Genomic DNA, 17,105 nt, shown 5'->3' on the forward strand with positions numbered 1-17,105 from the left:
CACTTTTGTAATTTCAATACATGCCTTACTTGTGAGCTGGAATAGAGGGGTGGCAGGTCAGGGACAGTGCACGGGAGGTTGTGGCGAGATGTCACCCCATCCCCTTTCTCACATCCTGTACTCACTGGTTCTACGATGCTTCTCAGTTCCTTAAATCCATTGTCCACTCCAATCATGTGTTCTGGGCTGTCTGCAATTTCCAACAGCTACAAGGGGGAGGAGGTGACTTGAGCTCATAGGTAGAGGATTAGGACACAGAAGTCCCCATCCCAGGAGGCAGTCTCTTGCCTCATGCCATGTTAGACTCTGAGGCCCAGACCCTGGCATTGGCCAGCAGCCCACTGTTAGGGAAGGGAAAGCCCTTACTTTACTTTACTCCGCACTTTGGGTGTGGAGATTTGACATGACATTTGTTATTCATTTCTTCCTTGTTAGCCATTATTCTCCTCTGCCGAGGAGCATCCTTGGGCAACCCTGGGTAAGCCGTCTTTGAAAGTTCCTCATCTAGGATTACAGGTGGCACCTTGTTACCTGTTTGGAATTACCTGGTCTTTCCTATAGTCTTTTACACCAATGGCATAAATGGTTGACCCCATTTTCCGAGCCTTTGCAGCCTAAGAGAAGGAAAGTGGTGAGTATAAATCACTAAATATGTGGAACAAAATACTGGTAATGATGGACTGGACTCACTTCGTACTTAGTCTCATCAAAGGACTCTGGTAGCAGTGTTCCATCCGTCAAGGAGATAATCATGGAAGGAACTTTGTTTTCTGCAGAAAAAGCAAGTGGCCTGGTCAGTAAAGGCACCCAAGTGACACTCTGCAGGCTGCTGGGTCCACAGCACTGCTCCTCACACCTCCTCCTCCAGAGGACAGGCACCCGACCTTAGCACCCAGTATCAGAAGTGCCTGGAGGACTAGAAGCCCAGTCCTGGAAGGAGGAGGGGACTTAGGCAGGACCCACATTACAGACGGCACTGAGCCCTGCTCCGGCCCTTCCTACTACGGTCACGATGACCAGACGCACAACCTTTGCCCTGAAAGGCAATTCCATTTACTTCACTGGACAAGCGTCAGCCTTTTAGATGAGCAAAGGGAGTGACAGCCAGACTCAACTGTACAAGGTGTCCCGCAGCTCGGTGGAGGGCGGGACTCTGGCTCAGGCAAGCACGTGCAGAAAGACCTGCTGTATCCACAGGCCCAGGGATCCAGAAGGTGAGGTCAGAGGCTCTCAGAGCTGAGGATGCCATGCCCAGCTCAGTGCCTTTCTCCACCAGGCCCATGCTTCTTTCCTGGCAAGAGCTGGAGCCCTAACCTAGATGAACATGGTTCTGGGCAGAGCACAGCCATTTCCAGTGTTGGAGGCACAGTCACAGGATGACATCAACCAAAGGGAAGGAACCGCAGGGAAAAGGCATCAGGGCCAGAGATGTGATGGAGACAAAGCGTGGGCAACGGGGAAATCCAGCTCTTTTTTTCTGAAAACAGAATCCTGTCTGCTCCTGGTTCCCTTGGCTTTTCTTGTTCAGGCAGCCCAAGTGTTGGTCATGCACCTCACAGTTACCAAGAGCCTAGATGGTACACACATGATCCCATGTGGTTCTGAGACTCATCACTGGGGGTGGTTTTCATCCTCACTGCACAGAGGAGGAACCTGTGGCACAGAGAGGGCAAGCACCTTGCTCCAAGAATCAGCGCTAAGAAGGGGCCAAGGAGGGTCTGCACCTCGTTGAGGTCCAGGCCTGGCTCTGTCCCCACACCTGCCCGTAATGAAGTCACCAGGAAGCTTACCTCCAGAGTTTGCTTTTTCAATCTGCTCATTTGCCTGCAAGGAAATGAAGGAGTGTTGGAGTCCTGGGTGGGAGGACCCAGGATACTCTAAGAACTCCAGAAAGCAGAGATCCTCAGAGCTCTAGATTCGGTACCTTTTTAAATCCTTCATGCATGTTTGTGGCTCCAGTAGGCACTGTATTCTGAAGTTTATTAAGACCACCACTTATTTCATTTCTGAAAAAAAAATCAGAAAAGGGATTGTGGTGGTATGAGGTATTGACTATTAAAAAGAGCCCAAAGCTAACCTTTGTGCACCGCTGGTGGGAATGCAAACTGGTGCAGCCACTGTGGGTAAAATTATGGAGGTTCCTCAAAAAATTAAAAATGGAAATGCCATATGATCCAGTACTGGGTGTTTACCCAAAGAAAATGAAAATGCTAATTTGAAAAGATACAGGGACCCCTACGTTCATTGCAATGACCAACGTCTGGAAGCAACTCAAGTGTCCAATGATAGATGAATGGATACAGAAGATGTGGTGTATATATTCAATGGAACTTTAGCCAGTCATGAAAATTAACAGATCTTGCCATTTCCAACAACATGGATGGATCTAGATGACGTTATGTCGAATGATTAAGTCAGACAGAGCGATAAAATACTATATGATTTCGCTTATATGTGAAATCCAAAAAACAAAACAAAGAAGAAAACAGACAAAAATCAGAAACAGACTCATAAATACAGAGCACTATCTGATGGTTGCAGAGGGGAGGGGACGGTGGGGACGGGCAGAATGGATGAAGGGCAGTGGGAGATACAGGCTTCCGGTTATGGAATAAAAAAGTCACATGAATGAAAACTACAGCAAAGGGAATATAGTCAAGGATGTTGTAATAATGTCGTAGGTGACAAATGGTAGCTACACTTGTGGTGAGCACAGCATAATGTATAGAAGAGTCAAGTCACTATGTTACACGCCTATAACTAAAGTAAAACTAATGTGTGTCAGCTATACTTCAATAAAAAACAAAAAACAAAACAAAACATCTCCAAGCCATCCTGGAGCCACTGTGCACTGTGCAGACCTGTCTAGTCGGGACACGATACAAATCAAGTAGCCTGGTCATGACCTTATGCTCTGTGTCCTCGATATGAACAGGCCTTCTCAGGCCTCCTCTGTCCTCCATCTGGTGAGCATGGGGTGGGGGGAGGCTGCTCTGCTGCTCCCATGGGTATGGCCTGGCTTTTCTGCACTCACCACTGTCTCAGGCACACTACCTGGGGGACCCTCAAGAGCCCTGTCTTGATCATCCATGGTGAATGTGGGGCACACCCATGGATGTGCCACTGTGAATCTGCACTCACAGTGTAACTGGCAGGGCTTCTAGCACCTACTGGGTCCCTTGGGAAGGCACACTCTTCCTTCAGCAGGTAAGGCTGAGTTTGGAAAAGGTCATCCTGCTGATAGCCCTGCCCTGTCCCATCTTACCCTATCACAGAATCCTGAGGTTGGCTCGTTGCCCTCCCACCACCCCAAAAAAACCACTTCCCCTTCTGGATTGACACCAAAGGAAGAAGCAAGCTGCTTAATGAGAGAACTAGGGCTCCTGGGTTCACGTACTCCTGAAGAAAAAGGCCAAAAGCTGGGGAAGTGCCTCAAGGGCTGCCCATGCAGGTGGAGGGGCAGTGCTCCCCTTGCTGCCATGGGTATGTGGCCAGGCGGCTGCTGTTAAGGGGGATTTCACAGGTGGGACTGGGGCCCTAGGTTCAGGCTAATCCCATGTGACAGGCCGAGCTGGCACAGCAAGGCTAGGAGAGCTGGGACCCTGAGAGGGCTTCTCACTGTGGGAAGTGGAGATGTTGCTGTGGGGTGAGATCTGAGAGCCCCAGGTCCAGTCCCACCCAGCCCAGGAGGTGAGGCCTGGCACCCATGGACAGTGGAGGCCAAACCAGGTGCTACTGCACTCAGCAGAAGCCCTCTCCCTCCCTCACCACATACCAGAAGATTTTCTTCCACCCCTTCCCAGTGTCTAGCCCAGGAGCCCCCAGGGTTTTTCTTGCCCAAGCAGGCTCTCCCCAGGGAGTGTTGCTCCTCTAACCTTGCTCCTAGCTATGTCCACGGAGGGGATACCAGCTCCTTGTCTCCTAGCAGTCCTTCTTACTCTTTAACATCTGTCTCAACCCCTTGGATCCCCTCCATCTCTTCCCTGTCGTCACCCTCCTCGCCATCAACCCTGGGGGCTTCCTAGCCTCTGGGCCCCTGGCTTTTCTAGTACCCAGAACAAGCCCCCTTTCAACTGTGTCTCCTCAGCCTACTCTCTCCTAGCAGAAAGGGCTCAGAAAGCATTAAGCAGGGTCCCATCCCTGCTCGCACATTCTCTGCAGACCCTCAAGAGTCACACCTATATCAGGCTCTAGTGTCCCCTCCTGGATTCTCTCTGCATGAGGTCCTTCCCAGGCTCCCTGCCAAAGGCCTCCTCAACTCCTAGGCAGTGGGGCATGTTTAGGAAGGCCAATCCCAGGCTGAGCCCAGTTCCAGTCAAGGTCCTGTGGGGGTTTAGGAGCTGGCAGCTTTAGGGCCCTGATCTGAGTGTGAGCTGTCTTCCCAGATGCACATCTTGCCCCTTCCCACCAATTTCACACCATTTCCACTCCCCTAGGCCCCACTCCCACTCCTGAACCCTGGCTTGGGGAAGATGTTACTTTGTTCACTCTCCAGAGATGACCAGGGAGACCCTCCCTGAGCCCCCCCACAGCTTCTCACATCTGGGCCCTGAGCCCCCCACCTTGGAGGAGGCAGAGGTCTTACCCTCCCCAGTGGGCAGCTCTTCCTCCAGAGCCCCCTGCCCCGCAGCCCTGTATCTCTCTGCTACCTGCCAGCGTCTCTCTTAATGGACTTGCTTCCTTCCACCTCAACCCCACTCAGGTCTCTCTGTCCTAATGCAAAACCCCACCTACACACAAATTTGTGCCTCCACTAGTGCTTGGAGCAGTCAGCCCTCTCCTCCTGCTTGTCCTGGAGTCAGGCAGGAGAGTGCTGTCTCCATGCACTGACACCACCACACCCCTCCTCTGCAGAATGGCTGTTCACTCTGTTGCTCTTGGCTTCTTCCCATGGTCCTGAATGTGGCTCTGTGTCACAAATACTGGGGTCCATCTAGTCCTAAGGGTGCTCAACCTCTCCTTGATGCTTAACTTTCTCTGAAGTGGGCTCCAGTCATTTGTGTTTTGAGAATCTTAACCTCCTTACCCAGCTACTCAAAGCTCCATAATTCCCAGTTTACAGACTTTGGGAAAACTGCTGGTCCCACCTTGGCCAACCTAGGATGGTGGTCATGACTTTCTCAAGCACCCTCTCCCAGCATGATGCTTAGGACCCCACTCTTGGGGTCCCATGTCTCAGACCCACTTAAGGAACAAGATCCCTTCACTGAGACCATCAAAACTTTGATGCTGCTCAACCCTTCCTCCCTGGTTATGACTTTTTCTCACTGGAATTCCCACTGGCCCAAGGTAGAGAGTGACACACAACAGCAGGTTCTTAATGCAGGTCACCATTTATAAAGAAAACATACACCTGCTCCAAAAAATTCTGGGAGTCCTCACAGCCAGCCTGTTCTAAGAACAGGGAAGAATGAAGATAGGACTCAGGCAGGTGAAAGGCAAAGCTTAGAGGGGGTGGAGATAGTCAAGCTGCACAGGGTTGGCCATTGTCAGAGCAGCCGGGGGTCTGAGAGGGGAGGGGAGCTAGACCTGGGCATCAGGGTATACAGTGGAGTTCAGGCCTGCCCAGTAGTCTGCACACCAGTGGGCTCCCTACTGTGATCTCGGGGAACCCATTTCCCCCCTGGCTGTTTCATCAGTCTCACCCACTGGGCCTGTTTTGGGGGTCAATGTGGCACTTACTTATCTGAGGTGAGTTTCATGAGGGTGTGGCCCTCTGTGGAGTAGGTGATGAAGGATATCCGCAGTTTCGGGCTGGGGAGAAAGCACATGCTTGTGAGAAGTCACCAACACAGGTTGCAAATGATGAACGAGCAGCCAGGGAGAGGTGCATGACAGTTTCCCTGCCCCATCCCAATTCTTCTGCTTTGGGGTCCATTTCCCAAACCCCAGAGCTTCCTATAACCTTAGTAAGGAATTCTGAGGTCTGTAAGATGTGTGGCCTTCTAGGAAGGGAGGAGTGTCCATCCTTACACTCACAACACCCCAGTAGTGTTTGTCTGTTTGCCTGTTTGTCTCTCTCTCTCATGTGCACATGCATGTGCACGCACACACACAGGCACTCACACAGATAGTTGCTCACACAGACAGCTGCATGCAAAAGGAGATAGACATCTACACACTCTTGCAGGAGGGACTTCCACCTGGCCTCTCTTCTGTAACATTTTTTGGAGCTTCACTGCCCTTCCTTCCTTGCCTGTCTTCCCCAGCTCAACTCTTCTCATCTCAAAGAAATTATCTTCCCCCTTGCCAGCCATTCATATACATCCCTCTCTTTCCTGCTCCTGTCCACTGTCTTTTGGTTTGTTGACCCTCATTATCCCTCGGCTAAATTGGTACCATAGGTCCCCAGCTGAATTCCCTACTGCTTTTAGCTCTTGTTCCCATTCATTTTACCCACTTCTGCCAAACTTTTCTTCTTAACACACTACCTTACTCATGTCAGACCTCTAATCATGAATCATCTGTTGCTCCCTATTGCTCACAGCAGGAGATCTAGGTCCTGCGCGCTGGCATTATGAGCTGCTATGGCCATGGACCCAAGCTGACATGCGCAGCCTCATCTCCCGGCCCTTCCTTGAGTTAAACCTACTCTGCTGCCAGACTACTCGCTCCACAAGAAGTCTCCCTGATGGTTCCTGTTACCCTGTCTTTCCCATCCATCAAAGCCTAGTTAATATTGCCACATCTTCTGGAAGTTATCCTTGAATTAAAATTCTTGCTTTTTCCTTAAGCTCATCATATAAGCCCTTTGCCTTTTCTTTTGACTCCTGACACCTTTAAACCAGGTGTTTAATTACTATGTTACTGGTTTGCCTGTTTCTTAATCTATTAGGTCCTCAAAGACAGACTGTGTCCTCGGTCATATAGCTTCTCAGTCAGGAGCCAAGTAAAGCTGTTGGGGCCCTTGGAATCACTGCGATTTGTCTTTTCCTCACTGTGGGCTCTGTGCTCCTGCATGAAGGGACTCCAATGCTCACTGAGTCCAAACAGCTCTGTGCTGGGTTTAGCAGAGGAAATCACACTATTAACACAGAGAAGCCATACTTTTCGAACTTTTTGACAAAATCTTCCACGAGGTTGTAAATGTCCATCCAGTTGTTGTTCACACTGCCTGACCTGAAAATGAAGAAACACGAGTGAGAGGGATGAGTTACATCTGTCGTGTAGGAATAGTTTCTGCCTTCTCTGCCCTCCTGCAGGCTCTTCAGCAACCTCCTCATCCCTACTCTCTTCCACATAGCTAAAGTCTACCACACACCTTCAGTGACTTCAGCGGGTCACCCTGGTGGTGACTTTCATCAGTGTGAGTTATGGGAGACCTGTGTGCTTGGGACTGAGGGACCTCTGAGGTTGAAGGACTTCTGGTGGCAAACCAGGATATTTGGTCATGCTAGGTGAGACTGTTGGACAAGAAACAAGGGGGATGCATTGGTTGGCAAAGCCCCCACCAGTTCTGATCTGTTGGCTCTCCTGGTTGCCATTGTCTCCCAGATGAATGCTCCTCCCCTGCCCCTTGAAGGTGTGGATGGTTTGGTGCGAGGCAGAGCTCTTTGGCACCACATCCCTACAAAGTACTCTTGGCTTTTCCTTTCTATTATTCCTTCTGCCTCTTCTAGGCTATATCTAAAACTGCCAGTAGATGATGAGGAAACTAAGGATAGACGTTTCTAATGATGTCAGGATTATTATTCATGGACACACACATACCAGACACTTTACATGCATGATTTCCAATTCCAGAGCAACCCTATGATATCAGCATTATTCCCATTTTACACATGAGATTCACAGGTCATGACATTTGCCACAATTTCCATAGTTAGCATGGATCTGAACCCAGATCTAGCTTCAACACCCATGCTCTACCCATCGCACTAGGCAGATCAGGGTGAGTTGGACAACTGTTGGGTAGCAAATTACTAGACTCTGACAACCAACCTATGACGCAGACTTTATCTCAGAAGCTTCCATGCTAAAGTGCAGGACAACTTCCTTAATTAATGGTAACCCTTTCCATGCTCCTTCTTATTACTTTTCTTTCCTGTTTTCCCCCTGTGTGAAAAGGATCTTCCAAAGAAGATTTATAGGAAACAAGAGTCTGCAACTCACCTACTTACTCTGGGGAAGTTTCCAGTTTGTGATGATTTTGAAGAAAGGTTTAGACTCTAGAACATAGACAACATGAGTATTCATTGGCCATAGAAAATACCACAGGACTTACAGATCCCTAGGAAGGAGGCAGTATGGAAAACAACTATGTGGGCTTCTAGTACAGAGAGCTCCAGTCATGTTCTAGTGACTCACTCTTAAATGAGAATGGAGATGATTAGCAGATATTTGAAGATATTGCTATCATTGAAGCTTGTGGCCAAAACACCCTAGTGATACAACTATGCTGGGAGAATGGAAAGGATGGGGAAAAATCAGATAGGGGAGCTGAGCTATAAGAAAGCTTAATTCCCTTTCCTCATAATAAGAAGTCAATAGAGAATGAGTAAATCTCGAACAGCAAAAAGCAGCATCAGTACTAACATGTTATTAGAAACAGGGTCATATTACCAGAAGAAAAATCTGCAAAATGATGGATAAAAACACAAGTCCCAACTAATTGCTTCCTGCCAGAGACTCATTAAGCTTTAAAGACACATGTAGGTTCAATGTGAAGGAACTCAAGATATTCCATCCAAGTGAAAACCAAAAGAAATTAGATAGTTATACTTATATCAGACAAAATAGGCTTTAAGCCAAAAATGGTAACAAGAGTCAAAGAAAGTTATTACATAATGATAAAATGGTCAATACATCAAGAAGATATAACAATCATAAATACATATGTACTCAACATCTGAGCACCTAAATATATTAAACAATACTAACAAATCTGGCGAAAAGATAACAATACAATAATAACAGGCAACTTCAATGCCCCAGTTTCAGCAATGGATAGATCATCTAGGCAGAAAATCAACAAGGAAACATGGGAATTGAACCATACCATGGTCAAATGGACTTAATAGACATATATAGAATATTTCATCCAACTTTTGCAGAATGCACATTCTTTTCTGGTCCACACAGATTATTCTCCAGGATAGATCAGATGACAGGGCACAAAACAAATTTTAGCAAATTTAAAAATACTTAAATCATACCAGCTATCTTTTCCAACTACATGGAATAAAAAACAAGAGGAAGGGGCACCTGGGTTGCTCTGTTGGTTGAGCATCCAACTCTTGGTTTCAGCTCAGGTCATGGTCTCATGGTTAATGAGATCAAGTCCTGCATCGGGCTCTGCACTGACAGCACGGAGCCTACTCGGGATTCTCTCTTTCTCTCTCTCTCTCTGTCTCTCTGCCCCTTCCCTGCATGTGCTCTCTCTCAAAATAAATAAATAAACATTTAAAAAGCAAGAGGAAATATGTAAAGTCTACATTTATGTGAAAATTGAACAACATACTTTTGAACAACCAATGCATGAAAGAAAAAAACCAAATGGGAAAAGAAAACCTTAAAAGTAGTGGAAATGGAAACAAATAGCAAAACCTACAGAATGTTGCAAGCGCAGTTCTGAGAGGAAAATTTATAGTGATAAATTCATATATTAAGGATATAGCAAAATATAAAAAAAAAACCCTTACTTTACATGTCAAGGAACTGGAAAAAAAAGAGAACAGATTAAGTCCAAAGTTAGCACAAGAAACAAAATAACAAAGGTGCTGAAATACATAAATTTAACTTAAATTAGAAATAGAAGAGGAGACATTGCAACTGACACTATAGAAATACAGGATCATAAGAAACTACTCTGAATAATTACATACCAACAAGTTAGAAAATCTAGAACAAATGGATAAATTCCTAGAAACACACAAACCTGCCAAAACTGAAACATGAAGAAATATAAAATTTGAATAGACCTATGTCTAGTAAAGAGATTGAATCAGAAAACACAAATCTTCCCAAAGAGAAAAGCCTGGGACCAGATGGTTTTGTAGGTTACTGTCACCAAACATTTAATGAAGAGTTAACACCAATCCCTTCCAAATTCTTTCAAAAAATGGAGAAGAGGGAACACTTCCAAACTCATTCAATGAGGCCTGAATTACCTTGATATCAAAGCCTGACAAATAGTACAAGTACAGACCAATATCCTATAGGAATACGGATGCAAAAATCTTCAACAGCAACAAAAATCTAGCAAACTGAATTTAGCAACATATTAGAAGATTTTTATTCCATGACCAAGTAGGATTTATTTCCACAATGGAAACATAGTTCAACATGCAAACATCAAACAATGTAATTAACAGAATAGAAGAGAATTAGCAGAATAGATTGGGAAAAAAAAACCAACTACATGATCATTTCAATTGATGTAGAAAAAGGATTTGATAAAATCCAACATACTTCCTTCACAAAAATACTCCCACTAGGAATAGAGAAATGTTGTATGATAAACATAATAAGGGCCATATATGAAAAACCCACAGTTAACATATTGATGGTGAAAGACCAGAGCTTTTCCCAAGATCAAAAGTAATACAAAAATGCCCAGTTTCATAATTTCAATTCATTGTAGTATTGGAAGTCTAGCCAGATCAATTAGGCAAGGGGAAAAAAAGGCATCCAAATTGAAAAGGAAGATGTAAAATTATCTCTGTTCTTAGATATGATCTTACCTGTAAAAAACCCCATAGATTCCACACACAAAAAACTATTTGAGCTAATAAAAGAATTCAGCAAAGTTTCAGGATACAAAATTAACATATAAAAATCAGTTGCATTTCGATATACACTAACAATGAACATTCCAAAAAGGAAATTAAGAAAATAAATCCATTTATAATATTATCAAACAGAACAAAATATTTATGAATAAATTTAACCAGAGGCAGAAGACTAGTACACTGAAAACTACAACATATGGCTGAAGGAACTTTATATTTGTTTAATGTTTATTTATTTTGAGAGAGAGAGAGAGAGAGAGAGAGAGAGGAAGGGGCAGAGAGAGAGGGGGAGAGAGAGAATCCCAAGTAGGCTTCACACTCAGCACAAAGCCTGACATGGGGCTTGATCTCACGACAATGAGACCATGTTTGGAGCTGAAATCAAGAGTCAGATGCTCCACTGACTGAGCCACCCCTTAGACCCTATGGCTGAAAGAAATTTAAAAGACACAAATCACTGGAAGAACATCACATATTCATGGACTAGAAGACCTAATATCCTAAAGCTGGCAATACTAGCCAAGGCTATCTACAGGTTCAATGCAATCTTTATTAAAATGTCAATGACGGGATGCCTGGTGTCCAACTTTGGCTCAGGTCATGATCTTGCTCTGTGTTGGGCTCTGTGTTGACAGCTCAGAGCCTGAAGCCTGCTTCAGATTCTGTGTCTCCCCCTCTCTCTGTCCCTGCCCTTCTCATGCTCTGTCTGTCTCTCTCTCAAAAATAAATAAAGATTAAAAAAATTTTTTTTAAAAATCAATGACTTTTTTCTTGCAGAAACTGAACAATCCATCCCAAAATTCATATTGAATCTTAAGAGACCTTAAATAGTTTTAAAAAATCTTGAATAAGAGCAAAGGTTGTGGACTCACATTTTCTGGTTTCAAAATTTATTACAAAGCTACAATAATCGAAATAGTGTAGTACTGCCATAAAGACAGACATATAGACTAATGGAATAGAATAAAGAGCACAGAAATAACCCCTCATATATATGTTCAGTTGATTTTTGACAAGGATGCCAAGGCCATTCAATGTGGGAAAGGACAATATTTTCAACAAATGGCACTAGGAAAACTGGATGTTCACATGCAAAACAATGTAGTTAGGCTCTTATGTCATCCACAAAAATTAATTCAAATGAATCAAAACCTAAATGTAAGAACTAAAAATATTAAACTTTTTAGAAGAAAATATAGGGGAAACCTTCATGCTGTTGGATTTGGTAATGGTATTTTGGATATGGCAACAAAAGCACAGGTAATAAAAGAAAAAACAGATCAAACTTCATCAAAATTAAAAACTATTGCATGATTCCACTTATATGAGTTACCTAGAATAGGCAAATTCATAGATATAGAAAATAGAATAGAGGTTCCCACGGTTTGGGGAAGGATGAATGGGGAAATAGTGTTTAATGTATACAGATTCCAATGACTTCTGTCCTCATCAAAGCACATAAGCCATGGCTAGCTTGAGGGTTGTGAGGGGTCCTGAGAAGGAAAAAAATTAAAGGCATGGGATAGTTCACCAAAAGTGGTACACAGATCAACAGACTGTCTCTGCATAGTCCTGTTCTGTTCACCTGAGCTGACGGAGAAGCTGTGAGACCACAAACATGCTGAGTACGGATGCTCTTTCAAGGATGCTCCTTCAGCTGTCATCCCCTCTAATATCCTTTCACCTGCAGAGTTGCCTTACCTAAGAGCATGCCTTTCCTGAGGTTCCCACCTGAAGTGACTGATGGCCCAATCATTTGGCCCAACTTGGCATAGCCCTGAAGGCACCTTTTAGCTCCAAAGCTCCCCATGAATCAGGTGAGGCTGTCATGTCTGCATTGAAGCTCCACTGAATCCTATTGTTGCCTGTTCCCTTGCACAGATATTAACGTCAAGGCATCCCCTAATGAGCATCCTGCACAGGCTTCATCCTTCGCCTGGATGGGTCCTGAAGCTCTCCCTCTCTCCTCTATGGAAACCCCTCTTCCTCCACCAGTGCCACACATGTGGGTGCTCCCTAAATTCTGTCTTCCCTTTCTCCTCTCAGTAGACACACCTGTTCTGAGCTCCTAATTTTTTCTCCAGCCTCACAGTCCTCCTGGGACCTTCTAGGCCCTTCCCCTTTCCACTCCAGCGATGCTATCATCCTTCCCCCTTCCAATCTATCCTTCCCAAGGCAGCCAAGAGATATTTTTGAAAACACAGTTCTGATCCTTCTCTCCTTTCATAAAAGTGATTCTTTCAATAATGTCCAGATGCCCTTGAAGTGAAAAACACACCTCTACATGTGCGCAAGGCCTCACTACTGGCCTGTCCCCTTCCCTTCTCCCCCTTCTCCCCCCGCCCCCAGGATCCTCTGAGGGCCTCACTTCTCAGGCCTTTGCACTGGCCACTCCCTCAGCCTGGAGCTCCCTGGCCCACCACCTCCCTGGTGCCTGAGAAAATAGTGCAGGCACACAGCAGGGCTCACTAATTTTCATCCAGTTCAATCTAGTGTATGACCAAATAAATAATGAATCTAGTGAATAAGGTTGGAGTGAACCACTCAAGGCTTTCCTGCAGGTGACAGACTATGTTTGCTTCCAAAACCACCGCAGGGACCCACTCAGCCTCAGGGACTTTGGAATGGGCTTTGGAGGGAGACATTCCAGAGTTTCAACTCCTGTTCCATGTCTTCCCATCTGAGGACTTTAGGGGGTCATTCCTTGGCCCTGCGTGGCTTCCTTCCCTCATCTGTGAAATAGGGGTAATAACATTTACCTACAGAAGACTCAGCGATGAAGCTGCTTCCCCCTTTACCCTTGTCCCCAGTCCAGAGAAATGCCCCAGTCATGAGCAACTCCCTCATTCAATATGTATAGATTCTTCAAAATAGATCCAGAATCTGTCCACTCAGCACCTCCACCCCTGCCCTACTGGTCCATACTCCCATTATCTCCTCCCTGAATCCCTGCATTAGCCTACCCCCCCACTCACCACCACCACCACCACACTGGTCTGCCCTTGGGCCCTTCATTTGTGATCTTTTCAGCCAAGACCCAATGGCATGCGCTCTCTGCTCAAAAACACCCTCTTATCCCCCTTCGTCTTCTAGTCTGTCAGCCCCACCTTCCCAGACCACCTCTTCAGAACAGGCCCTCCCTCAGCACTTCCCATCCTTCCGCCCTGATTCCGGCCCCCACCTCCAGGCTGTGCTAATCCCATCTGACACACTACCTCCTCTCCTCTTTTATTTATTTCCTCTCTCCTCATGGAAACTCCAGGAAGTGTTTGATGCCTTATCCCCATGCCCAAACAGTGACTAACATACTCAGTTGCTCAGTCATTATTTGTGAGTGGACGAATTGTTAAGGGAATGAATGAACGAATAGAACTGCTCATCACATGGGTGAGAGGTCCCAGAGAGCCTTGGCAGAGTCAACAAGCAGAGGCATTTGACCTCTACCCTGGCACCCCAAAGGGCAGTTCAGAAGAGAGCTGATCCAGGGAGGACAGGGGGGCCCTGCAGTGCTGGGGAGTTCCCAGCCCCAGTGTGCATGACTCTGCCTTCTCTAGTAGCATTTTATACTCATCTTCCACAATTGTATCTGCTGCTGTGCTGGGAAAACTGCCTCCAAACTCGCCTTCATCCTCATCACAACCTGGTGAGGTGGGTATGAAGATCCCCATCATACATATGGGGACCCTGAGGCACAGAGAGGTGAAGCAGTTTGTTCAGGGGTTCGTGACTGGTGAGTGCCGTCTGCCTGACTTGCACACTTGGGGCTCCCCTCTCAGTGGTCATTACTCCCCTTTCCCCAAGAGCCACAGGGAGAAGTGCCTGATGGAGTCTGTCCTCACCCTCCAGGAATTTCTCATCAAGCTGGCCCTCAAAGGAAGTGTAAAGCCTTCTTCAACCAGACTGGGTGTGCGCATGTCCTGGGGAGATGGTGTTATTTCCCTGGGGCTGAGGAGTTTGCTATGGTTTCAGACAAGCCTGGCCTGGTAAACCATAGGCAGGATCTAGCTGGACTCCTCACTGATGACCTGGGGCTGGGAAAGGGGTGTGTAAGGGCTCTTTCATGGACACCCTCAGCTCCTCTCCAATCCGCACAATCCAGCAGGATTCAGTCCTGACACTTGTTCTTCTGGCTTGTCAAACTGAATGACCCAGAGAAAGGCTGTCAACCCCCTTACTGCCTTTCTACCCCCAGCCCTAATGCCTAAGAGAGAAACCTCCATCCCCCTTGGCCGTGCCAAGTATCACTGAGGCAAGACCTGCCCAAGGCAACTCAGAAGTCCCTCCACAGGACAATGAGGAAGGACTTATTCCAGTGGGCAGGGTGGCTCCCATCTCTTCTGGCTTTGCTTAGAAGCTGGTGGCTGAACACACATCCCCCTAGTCATCAGCCTCCATGGAGAATAGAAGGACTCAGAGGCAGTACAGCCTGGGATGCTGCCATCAGGACACAGGAAGCTGAGTCTTGCCATGCCCATCAGCTTTGGGGCTACTTCATCCAGCCTTTAAATGCCACCCTCTTTCCATGAGATTGCAAATGCAAATGCCTCTCTACTCTACATTCCACGGTGGTTTTGTGGATGACAGAAGTGCAGTAGAAGGGCTTTGGAGACCAAAATGTGCTTCAACAATATTATCAACAATCATATCACTGATAGTATTGACTCACTAAAGTTCATTCTCAATCCAACAGACAAGTTGCAAATGGAACCAAAGCAATGTCTCCAATCTCTCCAAGCATGAAGATCCGTCCCCTTTTGAGGATCACAAGGTGCCCTGCTTCCCAGGACAATACCAGGTCAGACATAACTGTTCTCAAAGTGCAAACAAACTGTAACTAGTCTCCAAGCAGTTGAAGAAGAAAGCAAAACCACTGGCAGGAAAACAAAGGGCTTTCTTTTCTTTTCTTTCTTTCTTTCTTTCTTTCTTTCTTTCTTTCTTTCTCTTTAAAGTTTATTTATCTATTTTGATGGGGTTGGGGCAGAAAGAGAGAAGGAGAAAGAATTCCAAGCAGGCTCCCGGTTGTCAGGGCAGAGCCCGCTGAGGTGCTTGATCACTGTGAGATGGTGACCTAAGCCAAAATCGAGGGTCAGTCGCTTGGGGCGCCTAGGTGGCTCAGTCTGTTAAGCATCTGACTTCAGCTCAGGTCATGATCTCACGGTTTGTAAGTTTGAGCCCCACTCGAGCTCCACGTCAGGCTCTGTGCTGACAGCTCAGAGCCTGCTGCCTGCTTCAGATTCTGTGTCTCCCTCCCTCTCTCTCTCAAAAATAAACAAATAATAAAACATTAAAAAAAGGAGAGAGATGCATGACTGAACCACCCAGGTGCTCCGGGAAAACAAAGGAATTTCCAAACTGTGACACTATGAGAATGCCCAGTAGAAGCAACACATAATCTCTCTGGGGCCAGTAAAAATAAAACTTTTCACTCACTTGGGTGGAAAACAACATAAGCAAAACACCTCACAAAGTAGAAACTGAAACCCAGCGAGCTTCTAACAACTGCTGAGAAGGAGCTTCTAGCAGTCTCCTGCCTATCCAGCTATTTAAGGGGCATGCAGGCCACAGATCCAGTCCATGCTGGTGGGAGGACTGAGAGCCATTCAGAAACCTTATGGTGGCCTTTTATTCTCTCAAAAAGGAAAAGTCCCAGAGAACAAATTTTGGGGGCATTCCTTCTCCCTCAGGAACAAGGGGAGACACAGAGGTTCCTTGGCTCTGACCAAGGTTACTCCCTGGCCCCTCCACTCACAGAAGCTGGCATCCCCTTTGGCCACCACCTGCCCATATTGACTTCAGGGACCACACCACCCTGGGGCGCTGGGTAGGGCAGGAGGACCACTCACTTATCCAAGATGAAGTAAAGGTCATATGCGCTCTGGCAGGATTGCCTTGTATCTTTTTCCGGGTTATCCCGGGAATAGTGGCTGCGGAGGTGGTGGACAGTTCCCCCCTTTGGGCGGAGGTAGTTATGGAGGCTTTTCCCACTTAGAACGAGGCCATGCAGGTCTCTGGAGCCCCGGACGCTGTGCCGCAAACTTCCGGCTTTCAGCAGCGGAGGCCGCAGCACCAGCAGCAGAAACAGCGCGGGGCCCGGCACACCCAGGCCATGGCTCCCCATTTTCCTGGCCACCTTCTTGGAGCTGCTGGCTGCTGGCCACTTCAGGTCACCTCAGGCGGCTGCCTCTGGAGACTCCGCCTGTGCCCTGGGGCTTTGGCTCCCACCAGCACTTTCCCAAGGCGCACTTCAAGCCTGCACCTGCTATCTGCCCTTTGGGCGGAAGAGGCAAACAGCTGGCTCTGGGGCGATGGGCCCAGTACCTGCTGGCCCTTCCCCCACGCAGCTGGGGCAGAAGGCCTTGTTATGATGGACGGGGG

General features: G+C 46.8%; 1 protein-coding gene across 1 annotated transcript in view; it reads right to left on the reverse strand.

The window, feature by feature from the left end:
- ANTXRL (ANTXR like) overlaps positions 1 to 16,848 on the reverse strand; it is a 36,054-nt gene extending 19,206 nt beyond the window's left edge. The window contains exons 1-9 of the mRNA XM_047072789.1: positions 16,574 to 16,848; positions 7,048 to 7,119; positions 5,683 to 5,754; positions 1,925 to 2,006; positions 1,791 to 1,824; positions 691 to 770; positions 546 to 614; positions 126 to 206; positions 1 to 36 (exon numbers count right to left, since the gene is read on the reverse strand). The exon at positions 1 to 36 is cut by the window's left edge and continues 25 nt beyond it. Coding sequence (XP_046928745.1) covers positions 1 to 36; positions 126 to 206; positions 546 to 614; positions 691 to 770; positions 1,791 to 1,824; positions 1,925 to 2,006; positions 5,683 to 5,754; positions 7,048 to 7,119; positions 16,574 to 16,848 — 801 coding nt within the window. The remainder of the gene's footprint in view (positions 37 to 125; positions 207 to 545; positions 615 to 690; positions 771 to 1,790; positions 1,825 to 1,924; positions 2,007 to 5,682; positions 5,755 to 7,047; positions 7,120 to 16,573) is intronic.
- Positions 16,849 to 17,105: the final 257 nt, after the last annotated feature.

This window comes from Lynx rufus, unplaced genomic scaffold (assembly GCF_022079265.1).
Source record: "Lynx rufus isolate CCGP_SWC_20201006 ecotype Redwood Valley unplaced genomic scaffold, mLynRuf1.p SCAF_11, whole genome shotgun sequence".
NCBI classification, from domain to species: Eukaryota; Metazoa; Chordata; class Mammalia; order Carnivora; family Felidae; genus Lynx; species Lynx rufus.